The 20,851-nt window shown below is 37.5% G+C and overlaps 1 protein-coding gene across 1 annotated transcript; it reads left to right on the top strand.

Moving 5' to 3' along the window:
• Nucleotides 1-1,889: 1,889 nt before the first annotated feature.
• On the top strand, nt 1,890-12,949 carry GCSH (glycine cleavage system protein H). Its single transcript, XM_016165913.2, has 5 exons — nt 1,890-2,131; nt 4,968-5,047; nt 6,180-6,243; nt 11,387-11,518; nt 12,111-12,949. The coding sequence occupies exons 1-5, from the start codon at nt 1,984-1,986 to the stop codon at nt 12,206-12,208; spliced, it is 522 nt and encodes a 173-aa protein (XP_016021399.2). The 5' UTR covers nt 1,890-1,983; the 3' UTR covers nt 12,209-12,949.
• The last annotated feature ends 7,902 nt before the right edge of the window (nt 12,950-20,851 follow it).

Genomic DNA, 20,851 nt, shown 5'->3' with positions numbered 1-20,851 from the left:
TATTTAAAAGCTGACTTAATCAACCCAGAAGCTGAACTACTGCCAGGCTTTCATCTGGATGAGAGCTTCAATGTCATTTTATGATGGTTGCATCAGTATCTTACCCTACTACTATGACAATCAAAACTCAGGATCCTTTATAAACAGAGTGCTACATAACATGAAATATACATAAAACCTTAGAGATTTCATCATCTATTCACCCTAAAATCAATCACCATTCTTTATGGTGAGCTATAGATGAGAGATGCTCATCAAATAGCCATAACAAGGTGTGCATGTCTCCCGATAGGCTTGTACAGACATGTACCCAGATACATACAAAACTGTCTGTTTTAAAGAGGAGAAGTTCTAAGATCTGGAGAAGTTGTAAATTCTTTATTTCTCTTCCTTATCTTTCCCATCTATGCTCCACTTTTCTATTGACTATAAATATCAACTGGTAACTCCTTCAATCATACTGTTATGTGTGGAGGAAAGACTGTTTTATGATATGATTGATCCCTGCCCACCGCCAGCTAGCTAGATCCAGGAACAACAGAGATTGTTTCCTGTAAATCTCCTCAGAGACTGTCTGACTGACTCCTCCCATATGCCCCAAGGCTTGCTGGTTCCTGGAATGGGCCTTTGCCCTAATTCCAGCAAGCATGTAAGGCAGTTCGTTTCCCCTTAGCTGGGGTGGGTCATGCCCAGTACCCCTATCCACTGTGCCTTGTTCTATACATAATTCTTTAGCACCTGCCATGCCCCACTCCACTTCTGGGTGAATTAAACTTTCTGAGCCTCCAAATCCTCACCTGTGAAGTGAGTTTAATACCTACCAGAATGAGGTTTGGAGAGGATTAAAAAGATAATGTTTGCACAGTCTCAGGCACATAGCAAGGGCTCAATAAATGGCTATTATTTACTCAGATGAAAATGGAGCACGACAGCCCTTGCAAGGCACTGCACTAATATGCTTACAATCCCAGTATTATAAGTGAGGCAGCTCAGTGCAACAACATAAGGGCCTTCCAAACACACACTTCAGAGTGCCCACCTTTAATACTTAAGGTGTGGGGCCTGAGGTGCTTTTCACTCCAGTATTTCTTTGCTGATTTATGCCCACTTCATAAAATTTGTGTTGAAGGTGAAGTCTTTCCCAGAACTTGTTTTCTGTATCCTTGGAAGGGGACACATCTTCTGCTTTTCTCAGAAGACCTTGGTTACAGGGTTGGCTGCTTAAGCAAGAAAAAAGCATGCTAAGTCTCAACTCTCTGCCTTTTGATTGCTGCTGCATTAACTGACTGGCTCCAGTCCGGTCCCCACCTAAGAAGCCACTCCTGACACTTAGGCAAGTCCTTGGCCCTCTATGAGTTTTATGATTCTGTCTGTCGCCTGTTTGGGGACCCTGAGCCTTTTGGGGTCTGTAAAGTATAAAGTGGGTTCCTGGATTGTTTTCGAAAAGTCAGAAAGAAACTACTACATTTTCAGCGTACTTTTGGTCAAATGCCCAACAACCAACCTTCAGTTGGAATGATTCTATTTGGACCTGGATATGAATCCCGCTCTGGAGGAAGGCAGGACCGCATCTTTTAACAGGACTGGGGGCACCCCTCATTCCCCGGGAACCCCGACCCAAAGGCAGGGGAATGCACTGGTCCAGCAAAGCCATCCCTGGCTGCAGCCCTTGTCGCCATTCTGGCAGGACACGGAGCCCAGAGTTGCTGACCTAGCTAGCACTTTCACTCGCCGGAAGCGACGCCCAAGCCACAGCCCCACCCTTCCCCGGTAGGCCCTAGCCCTGGTACCCGCTGCCCTCGGGAATTCAGGGCCTTCTGCGTGCGCACCCGTTCCAGGGTGCTGTGCTGCCGTATTAGGCCCCGCCCCGCCTGGGGCCCCACCCCCCGCACGCGGGCCCAGCCTTCCTGCTCCCGTCCCGCGCCGCCCCCGTCTGCGGGGTGGCAGAGAAGCTGCGCCGCGTCCTCCCGCACTCCTGGGAACATGGCGTTGCGCGCGGCGTGGAGCGTGCGGGCTGCGGCCTATAGCCTGCGCGCCGCCTCGGCGCCCGCCGCCACCTGCGCACCGCGGTTCTGGGGCCTGAGGGCGGGCACCATCCGGACGCTGCGCACCAGCCCCAATCTGCTCTCGGGTAAGCACAGGCGGGCACGTGGGGCGAGTTGGGCCGTCTCGGGATGTGGAGAGCTGAGACGCCTCCCTCCGCGCCTCGATCTTTACCTTAAGTTCCTTCTGCGAATCGTCCTGGTTCAAGCAAGGCGACTGCTGCTCCTCTAAATAGCAGAGACGACACCGCAGCCTTTGTCCTGCGGGTTAGGGAGCAGGGGGAGTAGGCCTGGAGCACACGCGCGGTCGCCTAGTCCTGGCTCGTTCTGGCGGGAGAGTCAGCCGCTTACTGTAGAACCCCGCCAGCGTCGCTAAGCTCCTTCGTGACCTTAGGTTAGTTCGTATTTGTGGGCATCATGGACCCCAAAAGTGGAGACAAATAATATGCCTTAGTTTGCTCCACGGACCATCCCTGAGAACCTGAAGCAAAATTAAAGCAAGAACACTTATTAAAATTAAAGCACTGGATCTAAATTTTTACAGCCAAAGTGTGCAAAACTTTGAAGACTCAGCTATTTCCTAAAAACAGTGAGATGCAGTCTTACAGAAGATGTTCTGCTAAAGTCTTTTGAGTCATGGATGTGTGCTGGGGCTGCAATGAGGCACCTGACAAATGTTTTGTTATTAAATATTACTGTATAGAATCAAACAGCAAAAAAAAGACCAATATTAATATATTTTGTCTAATGACTGAAAGAAGGAAAATGCAGACTTTATAGATTATTCAAAATGCTTAATTTTCTGAGGCCAAAAGCCGTTTTCCAGGCTCAGTAAGAAAGTAATTATTTACCTAATCTCCTGTCCACGTTTTTCCTGCTGGGCTAAGGGTTAAAGGAGAACTGTGCTAAACATTGTCTTTAGCCTAAATATCATGGCCTAGTAAAAAGACTTAATGGACTTTGAAGTCAAGAGGACACAGGTGCATTAGCTTAGTAATGTTGCCTCATCTTGTAAACTTGTGGTTGCTCAGTTGCTAAATTGAATATCAGAGCAATATTATTCCTAAGATTATCTTTACAATTAGGCAAGATGGTAAGGCTAAAAAATGGACAATAGTCTCAGAGAAGTCTTATAGTTCTCCAACCCTTACTTTAAAAAGTATATTAAACTGCCAATTCTAGAGTTTTAAGAGATTAACAAGGAGAATTGAGTGTTGTAGCCAAATAACTACATATACTAGCTATTTTGCTGAGAATCTCATTACTTTAAAAAATTACATCAGCTTTTAAGTGCTTACTGTATGCTAAGCACTGTGTTTAGAACTGGGAATACAACTATGATAAACTCTGCTCTTGCTTGCTTTCCCCCTACTTCCTAGGGGAAACCGACAAACTGGTTATATCTGTAGCATGAGCAGTGCTGTTAGTGTGTTTGGGGGGTCAGGGCCAGAGGAGAGTGGTGCAAAGTGCTGTGGGAGCAAGCATGCTGGATGACCCAGGAACTCAGACTTGGAAGGCTAAACAAAGCTGTCAGGAAGAAGCTTCTAAGGTGAGATATAAAATAGTCAAGAAAAGGCAAACATTGTTGCAGTCAGAACACCAAGGACAAACCTTAAATGTTTTTATGGAAAGATCAGACTGACTTGAAGCATTCCCTTATTTGAAGTGGAATGAAGCAAAGCAAATTCCTTTGTGACATTTTGTGACATTTTGCAATTTCTTCTACTGAAGAGTATGAAATTGGAGTTTTTTAATGATTAGAGGAAAAGAAAGTAATAAGCTATACTCTGTTGCATGTCAGAGCTATGTAATCAAAGAAGTTTAATGCTGTTTTAAGTACAATTATCTTTCAATAAGGGGGCAGAGTAAACCAACAAGGCGTATTTCAAAACAGTATTGGAATTAATGAACCATTTTCCTATTAAATTCTGATGCATTATTTTTGGAAAAATACTTCACCTTAAAATGTAATATTTAAGAAGACAGCACATGCTTTTTAAAATTTTACTTATTCCTTAAAGCAAATCTTTTTTTTTTTTTTGCTTTTGAGAAAAAAATGCAATTTTTACTTCCAAGGACAGCAATTATAATACACTGTTAGCGCAAGTACTTTTAACATTAAATCCTAAATAATTTTTCCCATCTCTTGAACTTTGGTCAGTCTTTCTTTCAGGAATCCTTGAATAGTTTGACCATGTCTTTGAAGAGAAGAAGGAAGGTCATAAAGCCAAGGTCTAACCTGTCCAATGAATGTTCAGGAGAGCCTGACTTTCAACCAGTTAATGGCTTAGTTCTGAGGTGACTGTTAAGTTCTGATCTTATAGTTTGCTTCTTTAAATGATGGTAGCCTGTTTATTCCAGAGTTGGCTTGAATTCCATTAAAGTGGAATTTTAAGAACTTAAGTTATAATTGTTCCAGGTCAATTTTATCCTGTAAGATTCCACTTTATAACCAAGTTGCACTGAAGCCCTCTTAGGTCATCTACCTAAGGAAACATGTTACTATTTTTTAGGTTAAATTGTTTATGAGCAATCTTTGTGCTCTTTCCCAAACTTTATCACTCCAAGTCTATCTTCAGAGAGACAGACCAGCAGTAAATAAGTATACATAATAAGTATACATTTGAAATGTCCTCAAATATTTTATGTGATTTAGACTAAGTAATGTTAGAGCAAATAATCAAATATCCAGAAGATGCACAAGGTGTTCATATCAAGCTATCTTTGTCTAACTGATACATACCACTGTTAAGATTGCTGTCTTTTCACACGATATTGTTTTCCGGGCAGTGTACTATTGAGAGGCAACATCAGTAAGTCAAACACAAATACTGGGAAAGTTTTGCCTTTGACAACATTGATGTGGAAAGTGCTTTTTAAGAAGTGATGCTACTGCTTTTCTGAAATATTGGTCTTCTATTTTAGTGCGCAAATTCACAGAGAAACATGAATGGATAACGACAGAAAATGGTATTGGAACAGTGGGAATCAGCAATTTTGCACAGGTACTGGATTGTCTTGAAATAGTTAAGTCTGCTCTCATCTAAATTGGATTCTCTACCTTTTCAATTTGTTTATTCTGCCTTTAGTACTTTGGGCCCTTTAAAGGCTCTTAGAAAAACATCAGTCATAGGTGAAACAAGTAAAACATAATTAGGGCAGTATGTAGTGTTTTATGAGCTATTGAAAGGTTAACATTTAAAATTAAAAGTAGGAAACAAACCTTATTCAAGAAAGATGTCTGTTTCATTTTGGAGCAGTTAAGCAGCGAGAAAAGAAGAGCAAGCAAAAGGGATAGAGTGTTGACAATATCTTATAGTACAGTGATATACACATGACCGGGGGATGTGGAGGGAAACTTTTTATTTAGCCTGTCTTTTTCTATATTAAGTCCCCTATTCTCACTGATCCCATATTTGAAATATGTGTAAGAGAAAACGAGAAGCCAAATAACAGCATAGGTCAGTGATTTTCAACTGGATCTATGTGGGGTGGGGCAGGAGGGGAAAAGGGATGTTAACTGATGGAAGTGTATACTGTATTATTCTTCAGAAATGTTGGAATGTCAGGTATTGAGAGTCCATGACTATATCTTCAGCGGCATATCTGTGTATCTACTGAACCCCAGTATAGGGCCCTTGGTGAAATATTGTATTTGTTGTCCTCACCTCCTGGAGTTTATCTATGAGGGTAATTACCTACATGAAAAATGACATACAAAACATTACATGATTAATAACCCGAGTAGTATAAGGGGTGGTAATCCACTTACCTGATGAAGAAATCATTTCTTATTGGAGTTGAGGTCTTGATGGAGTACAAGGTATGAGGACTATGATTTGCAGAATCAATGGGTAAGAAATTCAGCAAATGCAGTAGGAGAAATGGCCTAAGTAAAACTGCAGAGGCGAAAAAGCACAAAGTGTATTTTAGAAGATAATCTTTTGGGAGATATGTGGTTTGTAAAGGATGTCACTACTGCTTATGGGAAATTCAACTAATGGCCTGTTTTTTGCTGGTCCATCAAATATAAAATAAGTAGTACTATCCGAATTATAGAGGATTTGGTGTTTAGCTTGTTCCTGTTTATTAAGAGGTTTAATTTGATTTCTTAGAGGTTTGTATTTTTGTTTTTAGGAAGCTTTGGGAGATGTTGTTTACTGTAGTTTGCCTGAAGTTGGGACAAAATTGAACAAACAAGGTGAGTGTTTTTCTCATCTTGGTATGTCATGATTCATGCCATAAAGTTTCTTTACCTGATCTTTACCTTGAATAATAACTTGTTTACACCCAGGATCAATTAGAGTGCTTCTTACTCAAGTAAAAGAAAACTCAAAAGTAGAATAAACAGTAGGGATTTATATCTTACACAATAATCTGGACATAGGTGAATATAGGATTGGCTGAATGGCTCAGTGAAGGCCATCAAAGACACGACCTCTTTTGGTACTTTTTCTGCCTCAGTTTGTGAGAGGTCATAGAATAACAGCAAAATCTTAAAGCATCACATTCTCAAATGATAGTATCCAAAAGCAGGAAGAGAAGGACAGGCTCTCTTTTTTTGTCTCATATCTCTTTGGCTGGGTCTGGGTTATTGCCACTCCTAGCTGTAAGGGATGATGGCCAGGAGAATAATGAGCATTTTTAGCCATTATAATGGAAGGTAAGAAGTAGAGAGAAATGGCTCTCAGTATCCTCGCTCCCCACTCCACATACTCACATTGATGCAGTAATATAGCTGATGTCTGATAAGTTTAAAAAGCAAAATCTGCTTTTCTTTGGAAGCAGTAAGAACATCAGGAAAGAAACTGGGCTTAAAGGGGTCAGAATCTGATTTTCAGTCCAGGCCCTACAACGTATCAGCTGTGTGATTTGGGGGAAAATGCTTAATCTAGATCATGTCTATAAGTCAGGATAATAATAGTACCTACCTCATAGAGTTGTAGGGATTAAATGAAATTTAGCATAGTGTCTGTCATAAGATTAGTGCTTAATAAATGTGAGCCAGTAGTACCACATACTGGTCATAGGTTTCTTAACATATAAAGATGGCCCTACAGAATTTAATTATTTTCTAAGTATCTTTGACAGTGTGGCTATTGTATTCACATCCCTCTTTTTGAAGGTCTTCCTAGAAACTTTCTGATGTCATAATAAAACCCTTGTTGTGATTGATAATCTTTGTCCATTTTTCTTTTCCCTGTACATCAAAGCATAGTTCTGGTTTTCTTTTATCACATTGTTTTATTTACTGTGTACCTACTCTGCTACTCTCAAGCAAATCATAGGTTTCCAAACATCTCTTTACAGTGAGTAGCATGAAAGTTTTTGTGCTTAAAAAAATTCTATTAATATAAATATGTTGAGTAATATCCCTAAATTAATGAATGTTTTTAACCCATTTACTGTTTAGGAAAAAAAAAAAGTGCATTTCGCCACCAGCATTCATTTAACATCATGTGTAGGGAATGCTACGTTTTCTAGGATTTGACATTTTCAGCACCAGAGAATACTATATTTCGTAACTAGAAATACCACTACTAAAAACAGAATGCTATAAATAGAATGATGTCATTTTTTCCAAAGACTACCAATATACTAGAGCGATGCGAAAATAATAATAAAAGCAAGATATTTTGTGGCAAACTTTGGGGGTAATGTTAAGACTAACCTGCGAGTTTTCTTGGGGTAAACACTGCAGCTGCAAGTGCCACTGACGAGTATTCTTGCGGCAAATGGGAAATGGGTTAAACTTTTTGTTCAAGGTATTTTTTAAGTTGATACATTGAAAATTCATGGATCTTTAGTGTATAATCCAGTGAGTTTTGACAAACTTAAATACTGCGTAAACCTTCTCAATCAAAATCCTTCCCAATAGACAACCTCTTCGCTGATTTCTGTGCCCATTTGATTCTTCTGGGAGCTTGGGAGCGCAATTCAAGTGTTAGCTCCTTTATGTCCCTACATAACCCTGTGGGTAGTGTATTATCAGTTTATTTTATGGTTCAAGAAAATAAGATGCAGAGGTTTAGTAAGTTGTCCAAGGGCACAGAGCTATTCTTTAACTTCATTTAAAAGGAATCACACTATATATTATTATGTCTGGCTTCTTTTGTCCAATGTCATGATTTTGAGATTCATTCATGTTGAGTGATCAGTATTTCATGTTATTGTTGAATACTGTCCTACTATATGAATATAACACATTTTTATCCTTTTTCCTATTGGATTTTGTGTTATTGCTAGTTTAGGACTATTTTGAATAAACCTACTATAAACTTTTGTATGTCTTCTATGAATGTATGTCTTCCTTTCTCTTGGGTAAGTATACATAGGTTTGGAATTTCTGAGTCATAGTGTAGATAGTTATATGTTTAACTTTATAAGAAACTGCCAAGTTTTCCAAAGTAGTTGTACCATTTAACATGCTTACTGACAGTATGAGAGTTCCAGGTGCTACAGATTTCATTGTGGTTTAGGTTTGCTTTTTCTCTTCTATGTACTTTTTGCTACTTATCTGTTTCTGTGAAGTCACTAATCAAGGCTCTTACTAGATTTTGAGTTGTCTTTTTTACCACTGATTTGTAAGCATTCTTTATATACTCTGGATACAAATCCTTTCTCAGATATATATAGTGAATATTTTGTCATAGCTTATGGTTTTGCCTTTTCATTTTTTTAGCTGTGTTTTTTTGATGAGTAGCTTTTAATTTTTAACAAATTCAGGTTATTAATGTTTTAATTATATATAAAACATTGCATCTTCTCTAAGAAATCTTTTGTCTATCTCCATGTTCCCAAACTATATACACTCATGCTTTGGGGTGCTGTGGTATATTTTAAATTTTCAACATTTTGGGATACCACACAAAACTCATAGCTCACTGGGGTTAACAAGTCTCAACAATAGATCTCACTATATTACTTTGGTTAATATACCTTTGAAGCAGGTTCTGCATATGAAAATCAGTATGCAACATCAAATAAGCCAATGGCTGGTATTCAATCTGATTCCCTGATGAACTTTACAGTACGCAACAGACACATTTTTCTTTCAATTTGTGGGTTAGTTTTTCAAACAGCTACTCAGTTGTAATGTAACAACTTACTAAGTAACCTCTTAATAAATTGAACTATTAGGCATTTGTTTTGGTGTAGGGATCACCATAAATAATTACTGAGACACTAAAGGCACTATGAATGGAGAAAGTTTGAGCAACTCTGACCTACACCAAATTTGGAAAGATATTCTCCATGTTTTGTTCTTGAAACTTCATACAGTTTTAGCTTTTTTGTGTTTAGGGTATATTAAATTCACTGATCCTAATAGTTGTATAGATTCCTTTGTCTCTTCCATGTAAACAATAATGTAATTTGTCAAGAGTTTTATTTCTTCCTTTCAATGTTAATGCATTATCTTTTTTCCTTGCCTTATAGCACTGGCCAGGGAAGGCCCTCAATATAATGTTGAATAGAAGTGAGAATAGATCTTAGGAAAAAGCATCTAACATTTCATCATTAGGCATGATGAATAGTATAGCTGTGGGGGTTTTCACAGATGCCCATTTTCAGATGAAGAGGTTCCTCTCTATATCTAGTTAACTGAGAATTATCATTCATGGATGTTGAATTTTGTCAGATTCATTTTCTCCATCTATTGACATGATCGTAGGGGTTTTCTTTATTCTGTTAATGTGACCAAAATGATTTATTTTTGAATGTTGAATCAACCTTGCATTCCTGGTAGTCATGATGTAAAAATTATCTTTTTAAAAATACTGCTGGGTTAGGTTTGCTATTTAATTTTTGCATTATGTTCATGAAAGAGATTGTTCTTATGCCTTTGTCAAATTTTTAAATGTTATATTGGCCTCATAGAATAATTTGGGAATGTTCCCACCTCTTTTGCTGAAAATATGGAAGAATAATATTATTTCTTCATTAAATGTTTGATAGAATTAACCAGTGAAATCTAAGCCAGGAGTTTTCTTTGTGGGAAGGTTTTGATAGATTTAATTTTTTAATAGAGATAAGGTTATTCATATCTTGTTTTCTTGTTAGTTTTGTTGTGTTTGAGGAATTTTTCCATTTTGTGTTGTCAGATTTGGCATAACGATGTTCATTTTTATTATCCTTTTACATGCATAGGAACCCTTTTTATCCCTTCCTATTTGTGGTAATTTGTGTATTCTTCTCCCCCCTCCCCCGATTAGACTTGCTAGCTATTTATCAATTTAATTAATCTTTTGAAACAACTAAATTTTTATTGTTTTCTCTATTTTCCATTTTATTAGTTCTGCTCATATCTTGTTTTCTTCAACTTAGATTTGCTTTTTTACGTATTGTAAAATGCTGTTTCCCTTGTGGTGGGTGGCAGTTAAAATCTTAGTTTTTCATTCTTTTAGCCTTAGCCAGGATACTTGGAGTCAGCTTTGTGTATGCATGGTTCAGGGATCATGCAGAGACCTGGGTAGAGTTTATACACAGAATTGGGGGCTCTTCCTTTTAGTATCTCTCCTCCTCAGGATTTATCACGTTACTTTCCAGTATATGCAGTGGTCCCAGATTCTTGTTTTCTTGTCCTTTAAGCCAGTAAGACTGAAATTTTCTTTCAGATTTTTGGGTGCTCCAGATAGCACAGATTAGTACCTCTCCTTAGGCTAAAAATTATTTTTTAAAATCAGCAGTGGTGTTATTCCTTCTTCCAAGTTTTCTCTCCATTCCATAAACTGACTGCTCTGTTCATTTTCCAGTGTCTTTAGAACCCAGGTCATTGCTTTTAAGATGTTCTTTTTTAAGAAAAAAAAAAGCTGAAGATATTTCCTTCTAGGCACCATTTTAGCTATATCCCAAATATTTTGGCATATTGTATTCTCATTATCATTCAGTTCAGATCACTTAGGTCCTTTTTTTCAAGGACTGACTCCTCTTTTTGGTCACTCTATAGTACCTTCATATAATTAATTGTTTTCTTGTATGTGTTTTGTTCAGGGCTTATAATTATCTGTAGGGAGGTTGGCCTGAGGTACGTCAACAGTACTGGAATCTTCTAAGTTTGTTGTTGTTGTTGTTGTTGTTTGTTTTTTTGAGCTACAGTAAATTGAAAGAAGGTGAGTTTCACTAAACTTAAGCACATCTGGTATTCACCATTTGTTCACTCTGTCTAGTACAGATAGGTCCAGTCTGTTGAGAATATTTGTACCCTTATAACAAAATCTATGATTTTATTTAAAGAAGTTTAGAATTTTTTATGATGACTGTATTAGAGGTGACCACTTTTCATATTTTGTATTTTCAGGTCATTAACTTTTGACTCAATATTTTCTTTCATTTTCTCAATTTAGATGAGTTTGGTGCTTTGGAAAGTGTAAAAGCTGCTAGTGAACTCTATTCTCCTCTATCAGGAGAAGTAACTGAAATTAATGAAGCCCTTGCAGAAAATCCAGGACTTGTCAACAAATCTTGTTATGATGATGGTGAGTTGTTAGAACTTTTTCAAAGGATTATTGCTTCAGTTAACATTTAATCTAGAATTTAAAGAAAGATTTAGCTGACTGTGACTTCATGTTTTTGCACTTCTTGATACTAAACAGAGATGATCTGCTTTAAAAAGGGAAAACAGATTAGCTGAATATCTAAGGCTATGTTTGAGATCTCTGTTGATAAAAGCATTGCCTTATTACCGTGGTTCTTAGAATCAGGGTTGTAGACTCATTGTAAACACTTGCAAAGTATTTACCTCTTCAAAATAAAGCATCTATTTTGTGTGATATAGGTGGTAACAGAATAATACTTATTTCACTAATTTTCATTACTACCTAAGAGTTCTTAATCCATCATGGTAAAATCTATTCTAGCTGTAACTTCTTCAGTTGTGATATGCAAAGATATTAATTTAATTCTTAAGGTTAAAATTTAAAGCTCCTTGAATAAATAATGAGTCGTTTAGGTAAAGAATACTACTTTAATTTTGAGGCACTAAGAGAATTTATTTTACATTTTGAATATATTTGACTTTTACTCTAAAAAGGTTATTTGGAATATAAGATAACTTTTTTTTGGTTGCAGGTTGGCTGATCAAGATGACACTGAGTAACCCTTCAGAACTAGATGAACTAATGAGTGAAGAGGCATATGAGAAATACATAAAATCTATTGAGAACTGAAAATGGAACCCCCCTCCTAAATAAAGTAGTATGAAACAACTTAATCTAGCATAGTCTTAGTGGTGGATAGGAGAGATAAAATAGCAACTTTTAGCAATTATCAATGGAAAAAGAAACAACAATGCTACTGGAAGAGAATACCCCTTAACTTTCTAATGATCGCAGATAAACACAATATGCATCTTTTTCAAAACACCCAAGATTTTTAGGCTAGACTACAGTTATAAATATTCAGAATTCCTGAAATTATTTGTGGTAAAATCTAGTTACAAAAATTATGTAAGTCAAGGATAACATTGTTATCTTGAGCCTTATGTAATATTGTAACTTGGATTTGAATCAAATTACTTAACGATCTTTCCTTTGGAAATAACTGGCAGTGGAGAAAAGTTGTTTGTTGTTACAGAGTCAGATGACTGAACAATACAGTCTTCATTTTGCAATATACTGCATTTGCTGGTGCTATTTTTATACAGTGAAGCAACAGCTTTGCAGGAAAACAAAGTTTAATAATAAAACATTCAACTTCATTAATCATGTTTTTTGTTTTGCTGTTAAAATTTCATTTAGTAATTGCTAGTACTTGTGAAGATGCCAATACTAACTTATGGAAAGTTTGTTTTGTTTTGTTTTGTTTGTTTTTAAGGAACTGTAAGCCATAATAATGAAAAGTTCTAAGAAAATGTTTCCTTTTAGTTACAAGTCTGGTTTTTCTTAAGTAAAAATCTAATTGTCTGATAATAAGTACTTTTTTGGTCATCTTTAATATGAAAAAAACCACTGACGTTTTTCTCATGCTAAGTTGGGATAAAGAAGAAAAACATGGAAAGGTGAAAGTTTGATCAGTATAGCACATGGCATCCTTAAGAAGGTTAAAACCACATTCAAGTTTCCACTTAAGCAATGGGAATAGAGGTGAAATTTTATGAGCTCGGACACTGACTTATATACAATGAATATGCTTTATAGTTTAAGCATATTTAGAATACCAAATGGTATTTGAATTAAGCCAACTGTAGTATGCTGATATTTTGAGGGGTATGTTATATATACACATAAATATATATGCATACACAGCAAAAGCAGACAAGGCACTATCATTTTCCCACTTACTCCAGGAAAAGGAAAGTACTCAGACACTACCACCTTCTGATAGTGAATAAACAGCAAATATGAGAACCTAGAAGAATTGGGTAAGTAACATACAAATCTTGCTCCTGAGCAGAAGGAACTATTCTTTCCAGCACTGGGCCAAATGGCTCTTACTGCTGAACTGTATCTATGCACCTTAGTCCAGAAAGTATCAACTGTAATTGATTAAAAAAAAACCCAAAAAACAGAAAAAAGTGTCCAAGTTATCCTGGATGATTGTCTATCTGTGTAATTATTATTCAGGTTATTAATTAGACTATCTCCTTTCTAAATAAATAAGTAATAATTACTTAGATTTACTCTTGTTTTGAAGGTACTCTCATATATTGCCCTCTTTGATCTTAATAACCAGAGCTAGATAAGACATATTCGTAGCTACCGCTATTTCACAGATAAGAAAGATGGTAAGTAGTTGTTAAAAAGCTGGGAAATCACCATTAGGATTTTCACATTTCCGAGTCCACTCTTAATCAGTTCTTTAGCAAATGTTACTATACAAAATATTTAAATACGAATCATGGAGGGGGAAGAAAGAGTGTTCTAAATGTGGGAAGCAGAAATGGCCTTTCTAAAGTGAAAGTACATCAGTGATTATATTCTGAAAGAGATGGGAAGTTTCTTATTCTACCATTCTTTCCCCAAGACAGACACTATACCCACTCTTGAGTTTTTTCAAAGAGCAGAATATTATGGCAATTTGTTCTTTCACTATTTAGAATATAGAGCAAATTCAACCTTCATTTCTATAGTGCTGCAAAAAAATAATAGGCATTGAATAGCACTCCAAATGGACTAAACAATTTTTCAGACCTCATATTCCTTTTGAGTGAATAAAGCAGCTTAATAAAGGTTTTGAATAATGCATTCTAATAATTAAAACTCAAATGGAACAGGTTATCATGGAAGTGTTAAAAAATTATATCCCCAGGTAGTTTAAAATTGTTGACAGTATTAAATCTTAAAGCATTGGAGGGCTCTGCCTAGGCATGCTAGTGTAAAAACAAGGTATTTCAGATCAACTCAGCAAATTGGAATTTCTGAATATTCCTAAATTTCCTCAGTTTTTCTGGGGCTTCTAAAATGTACCACCCACCGTCAGTCTAAAAAAATCATGCTAACTTTAACTACCCTCAGCAATCACTATTATTTCAGAACTAATCGTATCTTCCATCCTCAGGGTTCTCACTTTACATCAAGATCAAATTATTTTTTCTTCCCTGCAACATTTTACTACTGACCACCTACTCTCAGCACTTTTTTTTCTTTTAAATACTTTATTTTTTAGAACAAATTGATCATAAAGTAGTTTTCCTCTCTCCTGACTCCATCTTTCTGTTTTCGAAACATCCTTTGCTAACTCAGATCTTATTGTATTAGAACTACTAATATCTTGATTCAGTTTACGGTGGCTTTTTGTAAACGTGACAAACACTTGTCCCTTAATGTTTCTCCTCAACCATGCTATTGAGCTACCTGCTAGACTTCAGTAGTGATTACTAGTCTATTTAAAACTTGAAAGCGCTATTAGTTTGAAGCAAATCAGCTACCAGATCTTCCAACTTCTCCATGTACTTATGAGAATGTACTTTCAGCCAAGTTTAATAGTTAGCAAATCTGGATTTTTGGCCTACATCACCCCGGCATTTTGTTCTCATGGGGAAGGGGAGATATAGGGACAGCTGGCAAAGTTGGAGACGTTTTTGGCTGACATCTCCTAGATGCTGCTAACCATCCTGCAATGGCGGCCCTACCTCAAAATCATCCGGCCCCAGAGCAACAGAGTGTAGGGTGAAGCCCTGAGGGTCTCTAAGGGGAAGCCAGTCCAAATGGCCCTCGCTTTCTAACTCCAAGTTCCAGAGGACATCCAGCCCCTTGTCCATTTCCCTGACCGTCGACTACACAGTACCTCGCAAAGCCGCCTCAAGCGCTCGCAGCGGGACGCGGTGGCCCCCCACGCGCGGTAGAAGGTGTGCGGCAGCACAGAGAGCGCGGCGAGCACGTACCAACCACGGTCAGTCAGCGCCGCCTCCCGCGCTGTTTTATTGCGCGAAGCAGTCTTACGTCACTTCCGCTGCAAGGCCCCGCGGGCCCGCCCACCATCCGCCCCCAAGCGCGTCGTAACTCAGGGCAACTGTCGCCCTTGCTCGACGGCGAGGACTAAACTGTGCAGGGGCCTTCCATCTCGCTGGCCCCACGTGAGGGTGTAAGCGGCGGTGGCCGCTTCCCCACCTTCAGCGTGGGGCCCCACACCACTCCACAGGCTGCAGAACGAAGAGGCCTTTCCCAGCTCGTGAGGAAGCTGCCCTCTGAGGTGTGGAGGTGAAAGGGAGACACAGTGCGGCCCGGGACGGGATTCAGAGTGGGCGGGGCCTGGGGAGCAGCGGCACGGAACGGGCGGGGCAGTGGGAGGAGCCGTTGAAAGGGCGGATCCCTATGAGACAGGAGCCAATGGAGGGAGGGGAGGATCAAACCGGGTTTTTTGCTGGAGAGGGTTAACGCTTGAAAGAAGAGACGGCGTCTTTTGTGGCGCGGTAAGAACTGCTGGAGGAAGCAGAGGGGATAGTTGAGGAAGAAGGGCCATGGACGAAGGGGAGGAGGCTGCGGTGACGGAGGGACTATTAAAGAAAAGGGAGGAGCCAGGTATGAAAGTGCCTGAGCTTTAGGAGCGATAGGTTGGGTGTGTGTGCTCTGTGGACGCGTAAGGCACAGAGAATTAACATAGGGAGATAAGATTTTTACTCTTAAAATGTGAACAAATTGCACACGTTGGGTAGCGCGTGTGCTTAACTTTGAGGCAAAGGTTTGACTCTGCCGAATCGTGTTCCAAAACTGAATTAGATTGAAGTCCCAATGTCATTTTTCCTTTAGAAACTATATTACCAGTGATCAGCATGCTCAGGCCAATTGTCAAAACCTATATGCATAAAACTTAGCTTTGTATTAAGAAATTTAACTTCTACCATGACTAAAGGTGTTTCTATTCATTGATTTCTTCATTCAACACACATTGATAAGGATCCACAGGAACATCCCTTCAGAATTCCAAGTGAAGCTGTCAGAAACCCATCTTTCCCTGGCTGAAATTCTGACATATATTCAAAATTCCTTTAAACTTGAAACTTCTAGGAAGATGGGTGTATGTGTGAGGACATAGTATAGAGTCAGGGAAATGGTAAGGAGTTTTGAGGGATTACAGCCTGCTTTTCACATAAACAGTCTGCTTTTGACCTAAACACCCTGTGCTTTTCACCTTCCTGGCCCATTACCATCCCACCCCACGCCCCCCTTCCCACCTCAGGTGTAGGAATCTATAGAGTAAGGCATTTCTAGGCCGACTATATAGACAGGCAATGACAAATATATGGCACATGTGCTGCCACCCTTCATATTTATTTCCTGACAGACATTCATTAATCAATCACAGAACTCTTTACTCTGGCTGCCAAATCTTAAGATCCTTCTCAACACCACACCCTAGGTAGCCACTGCTTGTTTGGAACTGACGATTCAGAACATATTCTTCATCTGTAGACAAATGTAAAAATAGTAATAGTAATGTAAACATCCTTAAGTCTTGGTAAGATACCTTTTTGTTTTCATTAGGATTACTTAAATTGATGTATCAGTAATTCTGTGGATGAAATTTAGAAATGTAAGCCCGATAACTGTATAGTGAGGTGAACTTACAGCTGGTTGGATAATTAATAAACACACAAGTACCAGGGATATCCACAGGACATTATCCTTTACTCTCTCCTCAGCAACATTTATACCAATGATTTAAATGAAGTTACAGAAGATATGTCCATTGAATTAATGAAGTCTTAAAGTGGGAATGGAAAGAAATGGCCAAACTGTAGGATGTCAGATTCAAAATATCTAAGCAGGCTGGAATAATGGTCCAAAACAAAACAAAACAAAACAAAAACAAAAATTTTAGAAGGATCTGATACACTTAGATGTTTTCATCTAGTTAAAAATGAAAAAAAAATCAACATTGTGGATATGGAGTGAAAAAGACAGAGATTTTTAACAATTCATGTGGAAAAAATCTAGAAGTTGTTTTTGACCTCAAGCTCAGTGTTAATTGAGAATGAGATATAGCATTTAAAAAAAATATAGCCACCTTTGTTGAATTAATAGGTGTAGTTTTCAGATCAAAGAGAGTCAGATTTCAAAATAGACACTTCTAGCCAGACTGAATTTGATGTATTGCCCTCATCTCCAGGTACTACATTTTAAAGATGTTGACAAGTGACCGCATTCTTAAAATGAGGGAATTTGAGATTCTTTTCTGGAAAAATGATAGCTGTCTTTAGTTTCAGGATTAGCATATGTTGCATTTAAAAGGAACACCAGGAAAGGAGCAAAATATGCAGGTTTACTGATGTCTTGATTGGAGAACATTTTAATCTTAAATTTTGCCACTGGAATGAAAAAAGTAGCTCGTAAATTGATGAGCGCTCAGTTATTAAAAATACTTAAGCATGTCTAAGAATAGTACCTGACCCTAGGTCATAAAGATTTTATATGTTTTCTTTTAAAAGTTATGTAGTTTTATGATTTATATTTAGATCTATGATCCATTTTGAGTTTTAAAAATTTTAGCATGTGGATGGCCTATGGTTGCAACACTATGGTTGAACAGACTATTTTGTCTGCATTTAATTATTTTTGCGTCTTTGTCAAAAATTAATTGGCCATATTTGGTATATTTCTGGACCTTCTATTCCAACCCACTGACCTATGTGTCTCTCCATTAACCAGTATCATACTGATTCCTATTCCTATGGTGATTTTTAAAACTGAGTAGTGCGATTCTTCTACATTACTTTTATAATTGTTATTGGTATTATAGTTCCTTTGCATTTCCTAATAAATTTTAAATCTAGCTTGTCAATATTGACAAGAAATCCTGTTCTAGATTTGTATGTTGATTTTCGGCAGTTATACTTCCAACTTCTTTAAAATTGACTGTAATCTTAGGCCTTTATATTTTCATATACATTTTAGAATCCAAAAAATTGAAAAAAAAAATTAAGAAAAGAATTATCAGTTATAGGCACATAGTCTTACCTTCCCAAGATCTAAGACTTCCTAGTTTCAGGTGCCCTGGACTCTTCCTTCAAGGCCCATAAATATCCACATTTTAGATAGTAATATTCTTAATACATAAAGACCATTTGCTTTGTATGTCACATCTGATATTACCAGACTAATGTGGTACGAAGACATTACTACTGGTCACCAAAATCTGTTTTCCTTTTTCTTCTGGAGATTTAGGAGGAAGTATTATCCCTACTTCTCCTTGAAGTTAGGCGATACCTGGGGACTTGCTTTAGCTAATGTCATGGGGATCAAAGTCATATGTTACTTCCAGGCAGAAGCATTTAAAGTCAGTGTTTGAGTCTCCATGTTTGCCATTATAATCCTTCTAAAATTATAATTGGCTATGATTTCCCCCTTATGGTGCCTCCATTAGTTCAATTCCAGAGTGAGGATAATGTGGAGCAGAGTCCATGACATCATACAATGGACATGTAGTATGTGTTAACTTTTGTTGTTTTCTGTCACTGGGGAAAAGAGTTAGGATTGCTTGTTATTGCAGTATAACTTTGCCTATCTAGACTAATCCTAGGTAGCTGAGGCTAACAGATAGCAACCATGCCAAACTGAAGTGTACCCTGGTAAGGCTGCCAGAGCCACCTTTTGCAAAAAGAACCTGGCAGCTTGAGCCATATCTGGGGCAAACACTAAAAACAAAAAACAAAAAATAAAAATCAGAACTTAATGGGGACTTTTAAAATAGATCCATTTCTAACTTCACTTTCATTAAAACAAAATAACTATATTACCACCTTCTTGATCAAAGAAATATGAAGAATAAATCCATATTTTTGGTCAGGTTATCTCTTTTTTTCACATGGAAGCATTACTATTTTGCAAATAGTAGATATGGTGGAATAAGGTACTTATGGTTCTGGAGTGCCAGCGATGCCATTCAGGGGGCACCATGCTTCTCTCCATATTGCCATTTATTTCAGTAGTATATATATCCATTGGTGACAGCCAAAAAACTGCTTGTTGTCTTCATAGTATTGTTTCCATTTTTTTCTTCCCTGACTAATGTACCAACCTGCACATTGCTTGCCCTGAAGAAAATTCGTAGATAGCCTCGGAGGCTGCCATGCCTGCAGACCTGCTGCAGCCCGTGCTTCAGGACCTGCAGGAATGCCATCTTGTCCCACAGGCCCGGCCTCCTGGGTGCCTGTTCTTTTTCAATAAGTACTCGTTCAAGGTCTTTACTGCAACTTAAAATTATACAGACCATATTATCTATTCTTTGATAACATTTATTTCAGTTTGCTTAAGGTCAGAATTCATCATACACTCACCTCCAGCATTACTGCACATTCTATTTCTTGAACCACTTTGATAATATGATGGCTTAAATATTTTTAATTATTATTATTATTATGGAAAACTTCACACTTACACAAAAATAGAGTGATGATACAGTTAACCTTCATATCCTTATACCCATTTACAACAAACAGAATTTATGGCCACTTTTATTTCATAATATTTTCTCTAATGAGAACCACTATACCCCCCATACCCTCCAGACTTCTTACAGGATTATTTTGAAGCAAATAATAATCACTTGTGTTTAATTGGTAAAATAAACTGTGCTACAGAGTTGTTATTTTTTTCTGATCATTTCCTGTCTACTTCTGTCTTTAAATGCTACTAGAAAAGGTACTTTCTGGATTATAGTGAATTTCCATAGGCTCTATTTCTTAGACTCTCATTCCTCTTCTTTATTTTATTTCCAAATATCTTGAATTCTTTCATCAGTGTTTCATTGGGTTTTTTCTTGTTTATCCAAGCATGTACTTTGGGGGCTTGAACCTCAGTTAACATTTTCTTCTTTCTACATTTTGATTAAGTTTCTTCAATAGTTTACGTCATAGAGTTTAATACCTTCTCACCTACATCCGTGTGTATTCCTATCCAAATCCAATTTTGTAGTGCATCTGCAAATGCATTTTCCATGGTAGCATTTTCACTATGATCTTTGTGTTTTCTTAATGTGATTTTCTTCGAAAATATTAAGAACTTTGATGTATGCTTTATACTGGTGATTCTCACATTGAATCAGGTTGTAAAGCTCCCTGAAAGTCGAGAAGTGGAATAGCATGGGTTATTGATTTACTTCAAATCTGTAAAGTAGGCATAATTTCACTGTGAGAAAGTCAGTGTATTATATCAATGCAGATTTCAACTTAAAAATAAAACTGCGTATAATTTGTAAGAAGGCACATTTCTACTCTTTTAGGATCTTTGCTTCTTGCACACTTCTGTTTGTCATTTCTTACAAGAGCTGGAAGACAAGAATGGGCAATAAAATTTGAAGAAAAAAATAAAATTTGGAGGAAAACTTAAAATTAAGACTATTTTTCCACTAACTTATTATTTTTTTTCTATTTA

This window comes from Rousettus aegyptiacus, unplaced genomic scaffold (assembly GCF_014176215.1).
Source record: "Rousettus aegyptiacus isolate mRouAeg1 unplaced genomic scaffold, mRouAeg1.p scaffold_m13_p_14, whole genome shotgun sequence".
In the NCBI taxonomy this organism is placed as follows: domain Eukaryota; kingdom Metazoa; phylum Chordata; class Mammalia; order Chiroptera; family Pteropodidae; genus Rousettus; species Rousettus aegyptiacus.
This window is presented reverse-complemented; position numbering and strand designations above follow the sequence as displayed.